The 14,577-nt window shown below is 61.3% G+C and overlaps 2 protein-coding genes across 3 annotated transcripts; one reads left to right on the top strand and one right to left on the bottom strand.

Moving 5' to 3' along the window:
• Positions 1-3,884: 3,884 nt before the first annotated feature.
• On the bottom strand, positions 3,885-9,919 carry PCSK4 (proprotein convertase subtilisin/kexin type 4). The gene is made up of 15 exons (XM_075776518.1): positions 9,726-9,919; positions 9,174-9,278; positions 8,999-9,094; positions 8,713-8,841; positions 7,953-8,029; positions 7,728-7,816; positions 6,974-7,146; positions 6,683-6,895; positions 6,331-6,431; positions 5,872-5,975; positions 5,588-5,705; positions 5,193-5,372; positions 4,824-4,948; positions 4,444-4,563; positions 3,885-4,362 (listed from the first exon to the last, which is right to left on the bottom strand). Exons 1-15 carry the CDS (start codon positions 9,912-9,914, stop codon positions 3,977-3,979), a joined length of 2,205 nt encoding a protein of 734 aa, XP_075632633.1. The 5' UTR covers positions 9,915-9,919; the 3' UTR covers positions 3,885-3,976.
• Positions 9,920-9,991: 72 nt separating this feature from the next.
• Positions 9,992-14,510, top strand: REEP6 (receptor accessory protein 6). 2 transcript variants are annotated; one of them, XM_075776515.1, is made up of 6 exons: positions 9,992-10,163; positions 12,735-12,828; positions 13,099-13,237; positions 13,460-13,628; positions 13,844-13,911; positions 14,320-14,510. In XM_075776515.1, the coding sequence occupies exons 1-6, from the start codon at positions 10,049-10,051 to the stop codon at positions 14,335-14,337; spliced, it is 603 nt and encodes a 200-aa protein (XP_075632630.1). In that variant the 5' UTR covers positions 9,992-10,048; the 3' UTR covers positions 14,338-14,510. The 2 variants fall into 2 exon arrangements, with proteins under 2 accessions (XP_075632630.1, XP_075632632.1); XM_075776517.1 differs by lacking the exon at positions 13,844-13,911.
• Positions 14,511-14,577: the final 67 nt, after the last annotated feature.

The raw sequence follows: 14,577 nt of genomic DNA, 5'->3' as shown, positions 1-14,577 counted from the left end.
ACTCGCTGTGTGCCCCTTCCTGGCTGGAGCCGGCCCAGAGTGTCCCATGCCCTCCCCACCCCAGGGTGCCCAGGCAGGAGGTCCTCTCCCACATCACCATGCTGAGCCCGTGGAGCAATGCACCTGCCCAGCAGTGTGTCCCTGTCCCTGAGATGGACACTTGCCAGGCTCTGCCTTTCAAGGTCGGGGACCTGCCGCTTATCTCTCTTCCGGCGGAGGCAAGTGGGTCTCTCCCTGTGCTGGAGCCCCCTTGCCCGTAACCCAACCCATGGGCTGGCAGGCACGACCATGGGGCCCGTGCGGGGACGGGACATTCCTGGGGGTCCCGCAGGGACAGCCACCCTGGGAGCTCTGCGCTGGGCACCCTGGGGTGCATCGCCCGCTTGGGGCTCCTGGGGTGGGTTTGGAGCTGGTGCTGGGGATGGGCTGAGCTCTCCCAGCTCGTCCCGCTGGTGACTCTGCCCAAACTGGGCATGGCGCTGGGGCTGCAGCTGGGGAAGGGGACCCGGGTGGGTGTCCTGGGGTGCCCCAAGTGGCAGCTGCCATCCCAGGCAGGTCCTGAGCATTATGCATAATTAATCACCAGGAGCCAGAGATGAGCCCTGGGGGCAGCTGGGGCTCTGTACTGGGCTCCCCAGCTGATCCCAGTAAAGCCTGGGTGATGCCAGGTTCTCCAGAGCACGAGTGGAGGCACCTTGGGGTAATTGGGGCTGGAAAGTGCCTCTGCCCTATAAAAGTGCCCCCTCCCACCCCTATGGCTGGTTTGGGGCTGCTGGAGGGGTTGTTTCAGGGTTGTGGCTCTGTGCTGTCACTGTTGGGGTGTCCCAGCCATGGCAGTTTTGGAGATGGTCACCCTGTGGGCAAAGAGGCCTCACAGGGGGAGCAGTGGGGACTTGGGGGTCTCAGCCACCAATGCTGGGGCTTGCTGGTGGGTCAAGAACCAGGAGAGAGGAGGGGACCAGGGGGAGTGTTGTCTGCTGCAGGGCTGGGACCCCTAGGAGTGCATCCTGCATCCTCCTGTGGCAGCTGGGACTCCTGGGAAGGGCTGCCTGGCAGGCAAAGTTGTGTCTGGATGGAGGGTGTTGCAGGCTGGTGTCTGCTCCCCCTGCCCCAGGGAAAGGGGTGAGTACCCCCCCGGGGCAATCCCTGCCTGGGGTGGGGGTGCCCCAGGCTGTGCTGATAGGACCCCTTTGTCCCACAGAGCCTGTGACCCCACTGTTGTAGCTCTGCTATAAGGGCACCTACTTCTTGGGGGTCCCTGCAGATGAGTGCCAGGACCCTGATGTGCTCAGCCTGTGAGTATGGTGGGGGGGGGTCCCTGCGGCCCTGCCGACTCTTTGCCGTCCTCCAGCCAGGCTGGTCCCTGCAGTCCCAGTGCCTGGCAGAGATGGTCCCTGGAAGACCTGTAGCATGCCAGAGCGCACCCTGGTCCTGGAGCTGGTGAGCTTGGGGGGAGCTGTGGCCCTGGGGCTGCTGTCTGACTCTGCTCCCTGCCCGCAGGAGGGGACCCTGGTCTGTTCCTCTGTGCTCGCTGGCTGGCAGCAGGGTGCTGTGGCCACCGTCACCATGGTCTTCTAGGGAGACTCCTACAAGGTGGGTCCCCATGTGCTGGTGTGGAGGGCTGTGACTCCGGGCCACTCAATGGCAATGAAGAGCCATGTTGTCCATGTGGCCTCTGTGCCTGGGTCCTCTCCTTGCAGATGGAGGGGAAGGGGGGCCAGTGGCTGAAATACCAGGGGAAAGGGTGGCCGAGGGGCCCTGGGGTGCTGGGCACCCTCTTGAGGGGCGCCTTGATGTAAGGACATGAGTGCTGGTGGCTTTCTGGAGCTGCCTGGAGACACTGTTCTCTTCCAGGTCCATGTGAAGCTGTGTCCCCACATGTAGCAGTTCCTGGAGAGCCTTGCTAAGACCAGCATGGTATCTGGAGCCCCCAAGATCTGCAGGGAGCCTGTGGGGTGCCAGCTGCATTGGGGTGGGGGGCCTCAGACAGCCTGTGCAGGGACCTTTGCCTGCTCCCCCAGATCTTCATCTTCACAACTGCAAAGCAGAACTATGCTGACAAGGTCCTGGATGTGCTGGACCCCAAGAAGCACCTGATCAGGTGATGGCCTTGGTGAAACCCTGCTGGGGACCTCCTGCGTGGCAGGGACTGGTCCCCATGGCCTCTGCCCCCCCTCTAGGCACTGACTCTCCCAGTGGGACTGCGTCTGCACCCAGGGCTGCCTGGGCAGGGACCTGGCCAAGACAGTGGCCCTGGACCACACCATCCAGGGCTTCTCTGCACAGGTACCGGCAGCGCTGCCTCTTGGGGGGGGGGGATTCGTGTGCACTGGCCCCCCAGGAGCACCATGGTCGGTCCCTCCATGGCCAGCGCTTGCCCTCTCTCCCCAGGCTGCCAACTGGATCCCAGTGCTGAGATGGTGGGAAGACCTGCAGGATGAAGAGCTGCTGTGCCTCACCCCACTGCAGGGACGGCTCGGCCAGGTGGTGAGGACGGGGAGGGGCTGGGTGCCCTGGGGTCCTGTGGTGGGGTGTTGTGAGCTGCTTCAGGCAGAGCCCCCTCCTCTCCCCGTCTCTCCCCATGCACAATGATGTGCGCACCGAGATCCAGTGGTGCTTCCTGCACCGCAGGCTGCCTGCTGAGGACTAGGCCAGCCTGGACAGAGGGGAGCTGGTGGAGAAAACACCTCAAAGGGGCTGGTGGGGCTCACAGTGCTGCGGGGGAAGCTGTGCTGTGGCGCATCCAGGTTCTAACTCATCCTGTGGTGCTGGGCTGGACGGTGCTTCAGCAAAGCCATTGCCCCTAGGTCCTTCCCTCGGTGTTGGCAACCATGTTCTACTCTGCTCCCCGAGCAGGCTGCGAGGCAGTGATCCCAGCCTGCCCCCAGGCTCAGGGTCCCACTGGGGAGAGTCCCTTCCCCTCGGCTGCCTTCTGATGAGAATCTCTGTCCTGGCTCCCTCCTGTCTGTGCTCTGTAAGGTCTGGCCCAGGGCTCTTTCATGGGTGATTACATGCTTGGACAAAGGTCTCTCTTCTGTAACGCCTCAGCTGTGCAAACATGCTGGGTTGGGGATGGCATTGCTGGCAGGGGGGGACAAAGTGCCCTTGCCCTGTCATGCCATGGCTGTGTCCCCTGGCAGCTGGGGTCCCACGGTGGGGATGCTGAGTGCTGTGTGGCGCCGATGCCCCTGAGAGGCCCCCAGCTGGCAGCTCTCCCCGTGCCTGTCCCAGCCCAGCCTTGTGCTGTGCTGCGTGCCGTGGCACAGCTGCTGCTGTGCTGCTGCCAGCCCTAATGGGACAGCAAGGGCCCAGGGCCTTTGTCCCTGCTGCTGCAGCAGGGGGGAGAGCAGGGTGGCTGTGGGGTGCAGAACCCTCAGGACCCCTTTTTAAGGACTAAAGGCTGCTGGTAAACAAGAGCTGGAGATTGCATGGTGCAGAGCATGGTGCAAGCAGCAGTGTGGGTCTGGGCTGTCCTCCCCGAGCAGCGGTTTGGAGTTTGGCTGCCTCAGCTCTGCCAAAAGCTGTGTGTGCTCGTGGCTAAGCTCATGCTGGAGGAGCTGGCTGTGGTCACTCGGGTGCAGCTGTTTGGAGAGAAGTCATGTCTCCTCCTCCTCCTCTTCCCCATGGCCCTCTGTGTCTGGGAAAGGGCACAGGGCTCCCAGCTGTGCATCCCAGCCCTTCTGGAAATAGCTCCCTCACAACAGAGTGCCAGGCCAAGCCCCCCAGCTTGGCGCAGGTCCCCAGAGGAGGTGCGGGGGACGAGCCAGGCGGGGAGGGAAACTACTGCCTGTGTCTGCCGATGCACAGAGCTGGACATGGGGTGGGATCAGCCCAGGTGCTGCTGGGAAGGGAAGTCACCCCTCAGACATGGTGGTCCGGAAAGACAACAACCAGTTTATTTTGGAAGGTGGGTGAGGGCAGCTCTTTCCCAGGCTGGGATCTGGCTGCCTGTGTGTCTGTGCAGCCCAGGCTGGTGTTACACTGTCCTTCCAGCCGGGGGACAGCAGGAGCTACCTTTCACAAGGCAAAAGGCCACATGATATGTGACATAGAGGATGGCTGAGAGGATGAGGCTCCCGCAGATGAGGACAGGGAGAAGGTCCCTCCAACTCTGCAACCCCTCCTCGGGGAGGAAGCCCTGTGGTGGGGAGCAGGAGCAGGCAAGCTTGTCGAAGGTGTGGGTGGGAGGACAGGCCGTGCAGCTGTTGGCTGAAGCGCCCTGGCACGTGTAGCAGGAGGGGTGGCAGCTGGCACAGACACGCACTGTGTTTGTGGCAGCAGTTCTCTGGGTACAGCCGTAGTAGCGCGGAGGGCAGTAGGACAGGCAGGAGCGCTGGTAGGCATACAAAGAGCCGCTGCACTCTGCTGAGGGACCATGGTGTGAGCTGGGCTGTGGGGCCACCTGGGGCCGAGAGCGCCATCCCCCTGTGCCCAGAGACTCACCCTCACATGCTCCCTGTGTGTCCCGCCTGACACACTTGTCCACGGCAAAGGCTGCGAAGCGCCTGGCTGTCATGTCCTCGTCTGTACCGTGCAGGTGCAGGATGAAGCTGGTCAGCAGACCTGGGGGCAGAAGGGACAGGACTCGGTGTTGATGGCAGCTGTGTTCCCACCCTCCAGGCTTTGGGATCCACAAACTGGTGGATGTGGGGCTGGAAGTTCTAGGGCCACAGGGAGGAGAGCAAGCCATGCCCCCTTGCTGGCTGGAGAGACCCAGGAGGAGCAGGAAGAGGACAAGCCTGTAAGTTGCTAATCAAAGAGGAGGAAAGAGCCAGGCACTGCGTGACCTTGGTGAATGGGGTTCACTCCTCCAGGACACTCACCTGTGTTATAGGCATCACCCTTGTTCTCCAGCTGGAGCGTCCAGGTCCCATTGGGATTCTCATCCCAGAAGTGTGTGGACATGAAGGTCCAGTCCTTATAGCCCTGCTGGCTGGTGTCGTATGGGCTGGAGGGGAAGGATGCAGCCTGAGGAGGCCCTACAGTCACCCTGTTCTTAGTATAAGAGGCCACAGAGGAGTTTTGGGCATGGTGAGCCCATTCTCTGTGGGGGCAACAAGCAGCCGCTTCAGCGTGGGGAAGAGTGTCCTGGCCCCAGGAGAGGCTGCAAGAGGGGGAGCCCCCTCTGCACCCCCAGGAGCTGGTAAGTCTCACTGCAACGTGCTCCCTGCCAGCTCACAGAGCACCCTTACCGCATGGTCACCAGTGTGGAGGTGGTCCCCATTGGGCTGGTCAGAGCTATCACCAGGTCCCCCCTGCGGCTGTAGCTCAGAGAGAGCTGGACCTGGACATGCTCCAGTGAGCGGATGCGCTTGGTCCTCCCCAAGCAGGAGGAGATGTCTGTAGAGATGGTGAGCTTGGAGCCGATGTTCCTACCAAGTACAAGACAGGGGTAGGGGCTTCTCCTCCCTCTCCGTGGGCATCCTGCCCTCCACCACCTCTAACCACAGCCCTGTGGTTATGGCAGAAGCTGCGCAGCGCAGACCACTTTCTGGGAAGTGTTACTTGTTCCTGCAATGGGCACAGCGCAACTTTGCTATAAGAAAGTCCCTGTGTGAGGTCGGACCTAGGGGCTATCGTCCCTTACCAGGGGGGGTGATGAGCCTTGACCGAACACCTCCGCTGAGGCTGAGTTCCTGTCCATACCTTGGCCATCTCCACCAGCAGACCAGCATCCAGGAGCCCATAGCCATAGTGGTGGCTCACTGAAAAGCAGATGCCACCCAAGAGAGGACACGTGAGCCCCTCTACACTGAAAGAGCACTGCGGGCTGCCACCCCAGACCTGCTGGCAGGAGTTTGAGAGGCAGCACATCCCCCCGTGGCCAGGGGAGGGGAGCAGGAGCAGGCAGCAGCCAAGCCCTGAACTCACCCTTGCGTCCGACCCCGTTCACAGCCCAGTCCTCTGCCTGCAGGTGAGCGGGCTTGGAGGTCCTGACAGTGAGATGTTGCAGGTCACGCCAGGTCAGTGCTGGGCTGGAAGCAAGGAGGACTTGGGGACAGAGGTGCCTGCATTGGCTTAGCTTTTGAGGGTGAGATCTGGCTCTTCGGACTTCTGATGTAAGTTAGCTGTCTGGGGCCAAGCTGGTCCCCCCACAACCTCCTTTGCTGCCAAAAGGGGAGCAACGGAGACCTCCAGAGGACAAGTCTCTTCCTGCCTCTGGCTGCTCTCCTGCAGTGTTCTGGGAGAAGAGTCTGCCCTGCCAGAGTCTGGGGAGACCTCAGCTCTGTACCCCCCAACCTCCCTGCTAGCAAAGTCCCCCTTCCTTGTCCCTGCAGGGCCCTGGTATGTCACCAGGCTCTCCCTGGGGTCTGTCCCAATGTCACCTACTTGGCCTCCAGTGCAAGGGCGATCATTCCTGCGGCCAGTGGGGCGGAGGCGGAGGTGCCCGTGTGCTTGTCGGTGCAGCGGTGGTGCAGGTCAGTGGTCACCTGGGGGGGGGACAGGGGGGTCTTGGCACTGTTGCCCGCTGCTGGAGCAGAGGGCAGGACTGGCTGGAGTTGAATAACTTCAGCAAATGCTCCCTTGGGGTCCCTTCAGGCTTTTTGGGGTCTAATGAAGACATTTTAATAAAGCTCCCTTCTCCCTCCCCAGGTAAAGAGGCTTGGATGAGCCCGCTCTGTGCTGGGAACCAGCATCTGCCCAAGGGTTGCTGCTCCAGCAGAGCCAGCATGGCACTCACGATCTGCACCTCACTCGTGGTCCTGCTGCTGTAGGTGGTGGTAAGGATGGCGGAGCAGCCCTCGCTGTACCAGGGCCTCCGGCCACCTGCCAGCACGCTGCCCACCGACAGGGTGTAGATGCTGTTGGTGTACCCATCGCAGTTGCAGTTGTCATAGTTGATCCCACCGTTGCCAGAGGCCCAGATGAAGATGGAGCCAAGGCCACCCCGTCCCTGGCAGGAGGGAGGTAGAGGGGGGTGAGCAGGGAGTCCTTGTGCCAGCGAGGTCCCCAAGGCCAGCACCGAGCTTACTTTGGTGACCCCTCTGTAAAAGGCCTTTGCAGCCAGCACGCCTGGCCTGTCCACAGTCTTCCCGTCATCCTTGGGGCCCCAGCTGGCACTGTAGATCTGGATGTGCTGGGGGCGGAGGCTGAGGGACTGAGCCTCCACCATGTCTGTGATGGGACCATCCAGCATCCGCACACCTGCAGGGTCAGGCTGAGGAGTGGCAGTGTCCGAGAGGCAGCAGCACTCAGGAGGCCATGCCGGCTCTGGGTGGGTGGGAGCCTCGCATATGCCACACGAGTATAAGGGCTGAGTGGTGTCTCCCCAGCCCCGGCTCTGTCCCCTGGCTGCCCTGAGCACCTTCCATGTGATGCTGCCCTAAGGAGATCAGGTCTGTGCAGCTGCTGCTGTGAGCTTGTTTCCAAAGCTCCTCGTTAAGCCCTTTGCAATTAAGCCCTGCAAGTTCTCCCAGCTTTTAACCCCATTTGCCACACTCACTTCTGCAGGGGAGCCTGAGCCTGCATGGTGCTGGTGCTGCCTGCCACAGCCCCGTGTCACAGTAGGTGTTAAACCCCCAGGAAACACTGAGCCCTGCGCCATGGCTGGGTGTGCGGTAACACCACAGCACCCTCTACTCCCCTGTAAGTCTCCAGCTCTCCCCAGAGCAGCACTGCCTGGGGCCACATGTGTGTTGTTGTGTCCTGTCCCGTCCCCCCCCGCCCAGGGTGCTGGAGCTGGTTTGTGACCCCTGTCCCACCAGTATGTCAGAGCAATGGCTCACCTCCAACTCTGGCATTGTATGCAATGCCTGCTCCACAGATTTGGTTGTTGGCTGCAGCTGCCACTTCTCCTGCACAGCGTGTCCCGTGTCTGAGGGGCAGAGTTAGCATGTGAGCTGTTCGTCCTCTGAGGGGCAAAGGGGCCTGGGACAGGCTCAGCCCCTGGAGTGATAAAGCACCCAGCGCAGGGAAGAGATTTGCTTGGACAATCAGCCGGCAAAACTCACCGGTTCTCGTCCGTGGCGGTGTACCTGGGCTGGGGATCGGGGTCGTTGCTGTTGAAGTCATAACTTGCCAGGGGGTCCTATTGCAAAAAGGGGCACAGACATGAGCAAACCGCCTTTCAGCGAGAGTTGTGACAGCTTGATGCAGGCGCCTGGCACTTCACCTGGTGTCTGGCAGCGCGAATCGCCCTGCTGCCTGCGAGCTTGCTGCCTGCCCGTCCCAGAGAGGGCGGGGGGAGGCCTTCACACACGGCGACTGTGTTGGGGTTGGGTTAACCCGGGGTTGTTGGAAAGGGGGTTTCGCTAAAGGAGTGTAACTTTGCAGGTCACTGTCCTGCCTCATTGTACCCAGACTCACATCCAGCCCAGCGTGGCGAGTCACCCAAGGCTGAGCCTCACTGGCTGCGCAGTTAGGAGAGAGGAGCTACAAATCACTGAAACGATGTTGTTATAAACAACAACTAAGATTTACCTATCCTTTCCTCTCAGAGCACGTGAGGGTTTACCAGCTTTACTAGCTTTGCAGCTTGCTGTAATTATATCTATTTTGGGGGCCTGAGCACATACAAGTTCTAACATTTCCTTGACATGAGAATTCACTGCAGGAGACACCAAGCCTTTTGATCCAGCCACGGAGGGCTGAGTTCCCACTACAAAGTCCCACGGGTGGGATGAAGGCACCAGCTTCCACCCTCCCCTGGAGACAACACGCCCCGAAGGAGCCGGTTCCTGCAGCCCAGGCAGCTCAGCCCCTCGTAGTTACGTAGTTGGCAGACAGGTCTGGATGGTCCTTCTCGATCCCATCATCCAGGATGGTCAGCACGACCCCCAGTCCAGTGTACCCTTTGCTCCAAGCAGTGAGGATGTTTAGATCGGGATTGATGTCATTGTTCTGGAAAACAGATTAAATTTGATCAGCCCCTGCACAGCAGGCTGTGGGTGACCTTCAAGGGCTCTTCTGCTGCCTCATCACTGCCAGCATTAGTCCTGTTTACATGTTGGGGAGGTGATTTGCTTGAGGATAAGAAGAGAGAGCAGCAAAATCTCACCATGTACCACTGTTTATGGAACCAGGGATCTGTTGGCACCACGCTGACACTTCTCTTTGTGCGCCTCTTTACGGTTTGCTGCTCAAACCAGAGGACCTGGGTGGGAAGCAGCGTTGTTGATGTCAGGCAGAGCCTGCCCAGCACAGCATAGTCCCTGCAGCCGCCTCATCCCTACCTTTGGCTCTTTTGTCAGGCGCATATTCCAGCCCCAGTGTGTGCTTAAGGCTTTCTGCCTGGTGCCGCGGTGTTTGAAATGATAATAAGGCTCTCCCTCCATCACCTGCAACGCAAAGAGCTGTTGTAAGAGATTGTTTCTAGACAAGCTGCCTTACCTGTGCCAGCTCTACGTGGGCCGCAGAGATCAGAAAGACACATTTAATGCGAATTGTATGTGGAAGGACAAGCAGAGAGCACCATTCGGAGAGCAAGCAGGGAAGGCTTGTGTGTGCCCTTTGGGTTTTCTCGCTCACCCGTGCACACGCAGAGCCCATTAGCAACCCTTATGCTTTCATTGTTGCAGTTTTAGCGTGCTGGAGGTGGTTTAAAAGCACTAGAGGGAATGACCGAATGCCCTGTTTTAAAGTTAAACCAGCGTCCCACTCTGGGTGACATGGTGGGGATGAGGGGGAGCGAAGGGGGACACCGGGTGCGTGGGTGGGAGGTGCCGGGCTCGCCCCGGCCCCCGCCTGCCCCATGGGGCGGCCCGCAGGCACCGACCAGGCCTCACCTGGCCCAGGCAGAGCAGGCCGTGCCGGCGGGCCAGGCCCTCGGCCTCCCGCGGCCCCGCCGCCACCCGCACGGCCCAGCTGCTCAGGTAGACGCGGGGCTCGGCGGGGCCCGGTGGGGCGGCGGCGACCGCCACCACGGCCAGCAGCCCCCAGAACAGCCCCAGGAACAGCCCCGACCGCGCCGCCATCGAGGCCGCAGGGCTTGAGCGGGCGTTGCTATGGCGACCGCGTCGTCCCGCCCCTCCCGGCATGGCCCCGCCCCGCCCCCGCAGTGGCTCGGGATGTGGGACCGGGCCGGGGCTGTCCCGGGGCTGCCGCCGCCATGGGCACGATACCGCAGCGCCTGCAGCGCCTCCTCGATCGCCCCGGGCGGCTCGGTGACCTGCTGGGCCGCCTGGAGGCCCGCACCGGCGTCCAGCGGCTCTACCTGGCCACAGGTGCGACCGGCACCCCCGGTGTCCCGTCCCTGTCCGTCCGTCCCCCCCCCCCGGTGTACCCCCTTCCCTCTGATCCCCCTCCCCGGCCCCGCTCCTGGCCTGCGCTGCCCGCTCCCTTCCTGCCCCTCCCGTTTGGGGCCGTTTCCCAGGGTTCCCCCTCTTTCCTGGGGTGCCCTCACCGTGCCTCTGGGCTCTGCAGGGGGGGCAAAGGCAGCCCCCCCCCCCCCCGTTTGGGGGGTGCTGTCGCGGAGCAGGGCCATGCTGGGATGGGGGCCAGGGGGTGGCCGCGCCATCAACCCTCGTCTTCGGCAGGCGTGAAATCCCGCGCCCCGAAACCTGAGGGGTCTGTGTGTCGGGGGGCTTGGCCGGACCCTCAAGACACCTGAGAAGCCTGGCCCTGACGGACGGGGGTCCCTGCTCCCTGCTGGGCGAGCCCCCAGATTGCATCGGGCCAAACCGGGCCTTGGGGATGGAAGCGCCTGTCCCCGTGTCCCGCTCGTCCCGCGGGTCTCGCCCCTGTCGCGGGCGGCAGGGCAGAGGTCTGGCTGTTACCTGGATCCTGTTCACTCATTAATGAGAAACCAGCCGGCATCTCCCCAGCGAGTGGCCTCCTGGCACAGCGCAGCCCTTCTCCTCGCTGTGGCTCTGACCCTCGGCTGCCTGCCGCTCTCTGCCAATTTACGGCTGGCCCGTCCACGTTCTCCCATTCGGTGTTTCTGTATAAAACATGGTGCGTGGCGGTTGGGCAATGCCCTCCCGGGGCTGCAGTCGTGCTCAGGTGCGATGGGCTTTTGGGGGTCGGGAAGGGCGATACCCATGCTCCCGTGTCCCTGTCCTGCAAAAGGAGAAGCTGCTGCTAAACTAAAAATACCTAATTTCTCCCTCCCCCAGCTCTGGAGTGATTCCCAATTTTGTGTTTGAACCTAGCGGTTCTGCATCTCTGGAGCCAGTAGCGACCCATGGGCTGCTGTGCGGAGCCCATCTTGCCTGGCCTCTGGGCAGCATGGCCAGGTCAGCCATGTGGTGGCTTCGTCTGGGTAAAAATCACCCTGGAGGAGGACGGTGTCCCCTTCCCAAGGCACAGGGACTGCCGGGCTGGCTGTCATGCTGGCTTCTCACCCTTCTTGCTGGGACGGGCACCGTGGGACAGCACTGGCCGCCCCCCATAGCAGCTCTTTGTAAGCAAGGCCTTTCACTTGGTTTTTGGCTGTTACATAAATTTCTCTGGGGGCTAAACTTAGCCCGTGAAATCCCTTCTAAGGCTCTTGGGGGAATGACATCCAGCGCTGCCTGAACCTGCCTGTTAGTTTTCCCCCAAGGCAGGTTTGCAATTGCTCCAAAGCTGCGTTGCTCCGTCCTGTCTCCTGGCAAAGACACGAAGCCCTGTTCATGCCCAGAGCTGTGGCTGCCCCACACTGGGGCCAGAGCAAGGCACAGAAATGCTGCAGTGAGCAGAGTGGGGATAATCTGTCCTCCAAGCCCGAGCTAGGGCTTTCCTCTAATTCACCGGCACAGACAGGTTAAGTCCTGGCTTTCCCGCAGCGGGGCGCTTATGTTGATGGAGGAGTTTGTACGCAGGGTAGGGGGGACGCTGCAGGGCTGTGACAGTAAATGCCCTCGGCTCTGTGTGTCCCCGGCTGCTTTCCTGCCCTCTGCCCCTTCGGGGTCGCTGTTTTGGCTGTCTTGGGCAGGTTGCGGGGGGAGCTGCTGGGTGCCAGCGTCTCCAGGCCCTCTGAGCCCACCCATGAGTGAGGGCTCTTCGCTGTGGCTATGGCTTCAGCAGCGAGGGCTCCTTGCTCTGGCTTCCCCCATCCGCCAGCTCTCCCAGCACCGCTGATCCTGCCTCCTGCAAACAGCTGACGGCTGGGTCCAAATGACCAAAGCCTTGGCTTACGCTTAATTTTAATGGTGTAATTTAATAACAGGGAAGCAGGATTGGATTGCTGGTTCTCAGGGGGCTGAATCCTTAATGAACAGCGGCTGCTCCACACAGGCACACGCGGGAGATGTGTACAGGGAGCAGAAAGGCAATGCAGGCTCTGTTGGCAAGGCTTGTCCTTGAACAGTCGTTATCTAAATGCCAAGTGGCTCCGAGCCCCATGCAGGGAGGAGAAGCTCAGTGCCTTGACTTTGGCCTGTAGGTGTGCGTTAAAGTTTCCACTTCTGACATTTCTGCAGCCTTGGCCCAGGTACAGGCTGCCACAGGCCAGAATCCCGGTGAGTTTGTTGTGGTAACGTCCCTTCCAGGCCAGGGAGGGGACAAACAGTGACAGGACCAGGCTGTGGCTCCCTCAGGGATGAGGGATTGCCTCTACCCCACAACAGACTCTGCCACACGCTGCGGCTCAGTGCGGCCGTGCAATCAGTGTGTTGAGCACCGCGGTGGTCTGGTGTGCGGAGGGTGGTCCTGGAATTAATTGAGGGGGGGCATTATTCCCAAGTGGAGGGTGCTGGCATGTGCCTCTTCTCACTACTGGGATGAGAAACCTGCTCAGCAGACCGAGCCTGGGTCTCTCCTCACCATCCCGGTGCCAGCAGGTATGTGACCATCCTCTCTGTCCCTGCCGCCAGGTTCTGTGGCATTCCTGGGGCTGTACCTCGTGTTCGGCTATGGCGCCTCGCTGCTCTGCAACCTCATTGGCTTCGCCTACCCCGCATACGTCTCGTAAGTACTGGCGTCCCAGCCCAGCCTCCCTGTAGCACCTGGAGAGCATTCCCAGCCCTTAGCTGAGGGTCTTCCTGGTAAATGAAGAGGCAGTTATGGTTGGGAAGCTCTTGAGACCTTCCTGAAAATGCTGGGACCTGGCACCATCCCAGCTTGGCGCAGCAGCACCTGGTAGGCAGGTTTGCTCCAGAATTCGGAGGATTTGGGAAGGAGGTGCCCACCCTGCCAGCAGGACTGTGGCAGCAGCACCCTTCCCCTCTCCTGCTGCAGTATCAAAGCCATCGAGAGCTCCAGCAAGGAGGACGACACCACATGGCTGACGTACTGGGTGGTGTATGGCGTCTTCAGTGTAGCCGAGTTCTTCTCTGACACCTTCCTCTACTGGTTCCCCTTCTACTACGCTGGGAAGGTAACAGCTTTGCTGGGGGCTGCTGGTGCCAGACTCCTCTCACCCATTAGCGGTGGTGGTGGCTGTGGTCCCAGTACCTCCGGCGAGCTCCAGCCTTGGGAAGCTGGAGGGGGGACTGGAGCATCTTGGCTGCGGCACCGTCACTGCTCCCCTTCTGGGGGCTGCCTCGCTCAGCCCCTGCCCTGCCATCTTCCAGCTCTGGAGTGTCTCTCCTCCCCGCAGTGCCTGTTCCTGGTGTGGTGCATGGCCCCCGTGTCCTGGAACGGGTCGCAGGTGCTCTACCACAACATCATCCGGCCCTGCTTCCTCAAGCACCACCAGACCGTGGACTACGTGCTGGGCACCCTCAGCACCAAAGTGCTGGATGCAGCTTCCAGCATCACCCGAGAAGGTAGTGCGGGTCCCCTGTCCTCGCTGTCCTGCTCCATGTCTGGGGCTGCCGAGATGCAGTCACCTCTCATTTTAATTACCGGCAAGCAGCCATCTCTCCGTGACTGCAGACTGTGCTCTCGCAGCCACATCCCCTGTGCGGTGGTGGGAGCTGAGGTGGGTTTTGCTCTCCCCCCACGATTATTCTCTCTCTTCTTTCTGTGCCTGGCGGTCCAGTCCTGCAGACTCTGGTCAGCAGCAGAGCCCGGCTGGCAGCTGAGGTGGCACCACAGCTCAGTTTGTCTGTATGTAAGAGCCACGGTTCCCGCTAAAGGGAGAAGGGACCGTTCTGCGCCAATTGCCTCACCGCTACCACCATCCTACGGATGGATGCAGCCGCTTTGGCACTGGCTAAACTAAACTGCTCTTGCAGATGCCGGCGTGGTTCACGCTCAACCGTCCTTTCTCCCTTGGCGTGGGTAGAGCAGGCACTTTCCCTCCTGCTTCTCTGTAGCCAGACCCCCAAACCGTTTGTCCTCCTTCAGCCCCACCATGTCTGTGTGTTCCTCAGCGCTGTTGCCAACTTGGGGGGCTCCAAATCAAAGGCACCCCCCCCCAAAAAAAAAAAGGGGGCAGGCAGGGCAGGCAGCTGCCTGCCCAGCTCCGGGGAGACCCAGGGATGGGCCGTAACGCCATCACCATGTCTTCTGCAGCATCCAGAGCAGCCTTGAACCTGGCGGAGGAAGTGGAGAAGAGAAAGTGAGAGTGCTCTCCGGTATCCCCTCCCCCCAACACCCCCCTCACCCCCGGTTACGGCACCAGGATTCTGCGCCTGGGTCCAGACCCCACCGCTGCGCGCGGGCCCGCCCCCCAATAAACCCCCGGAGGTTCCCCGGTTCCCCGCGACCCTCTCCCGTGTGCTCCGTACCGCGCGGCTCCTTTAAGACCGCGAGTGGGCGGTGCCTTTAAGA

This window comes from Balearica regulorum, chromosome 26 (assembly GCF_011004875.1).
Source record: "Balearica regulorum gibbericeps isolate bBalReg1 chromosome 26, bBalReg1.pri, whole genome shotgun sequence".
NCBI lineage: Eukaryota > Metazoa > Chordata > Aves > Gruiformes > Gruidae > Balearica > Balearica regulorum.
The sequence above is the reverse complement of the archived record's forward strand: the minus strand, read 5'-3'. Positions and strand labels throughout refer to the sequence as shown.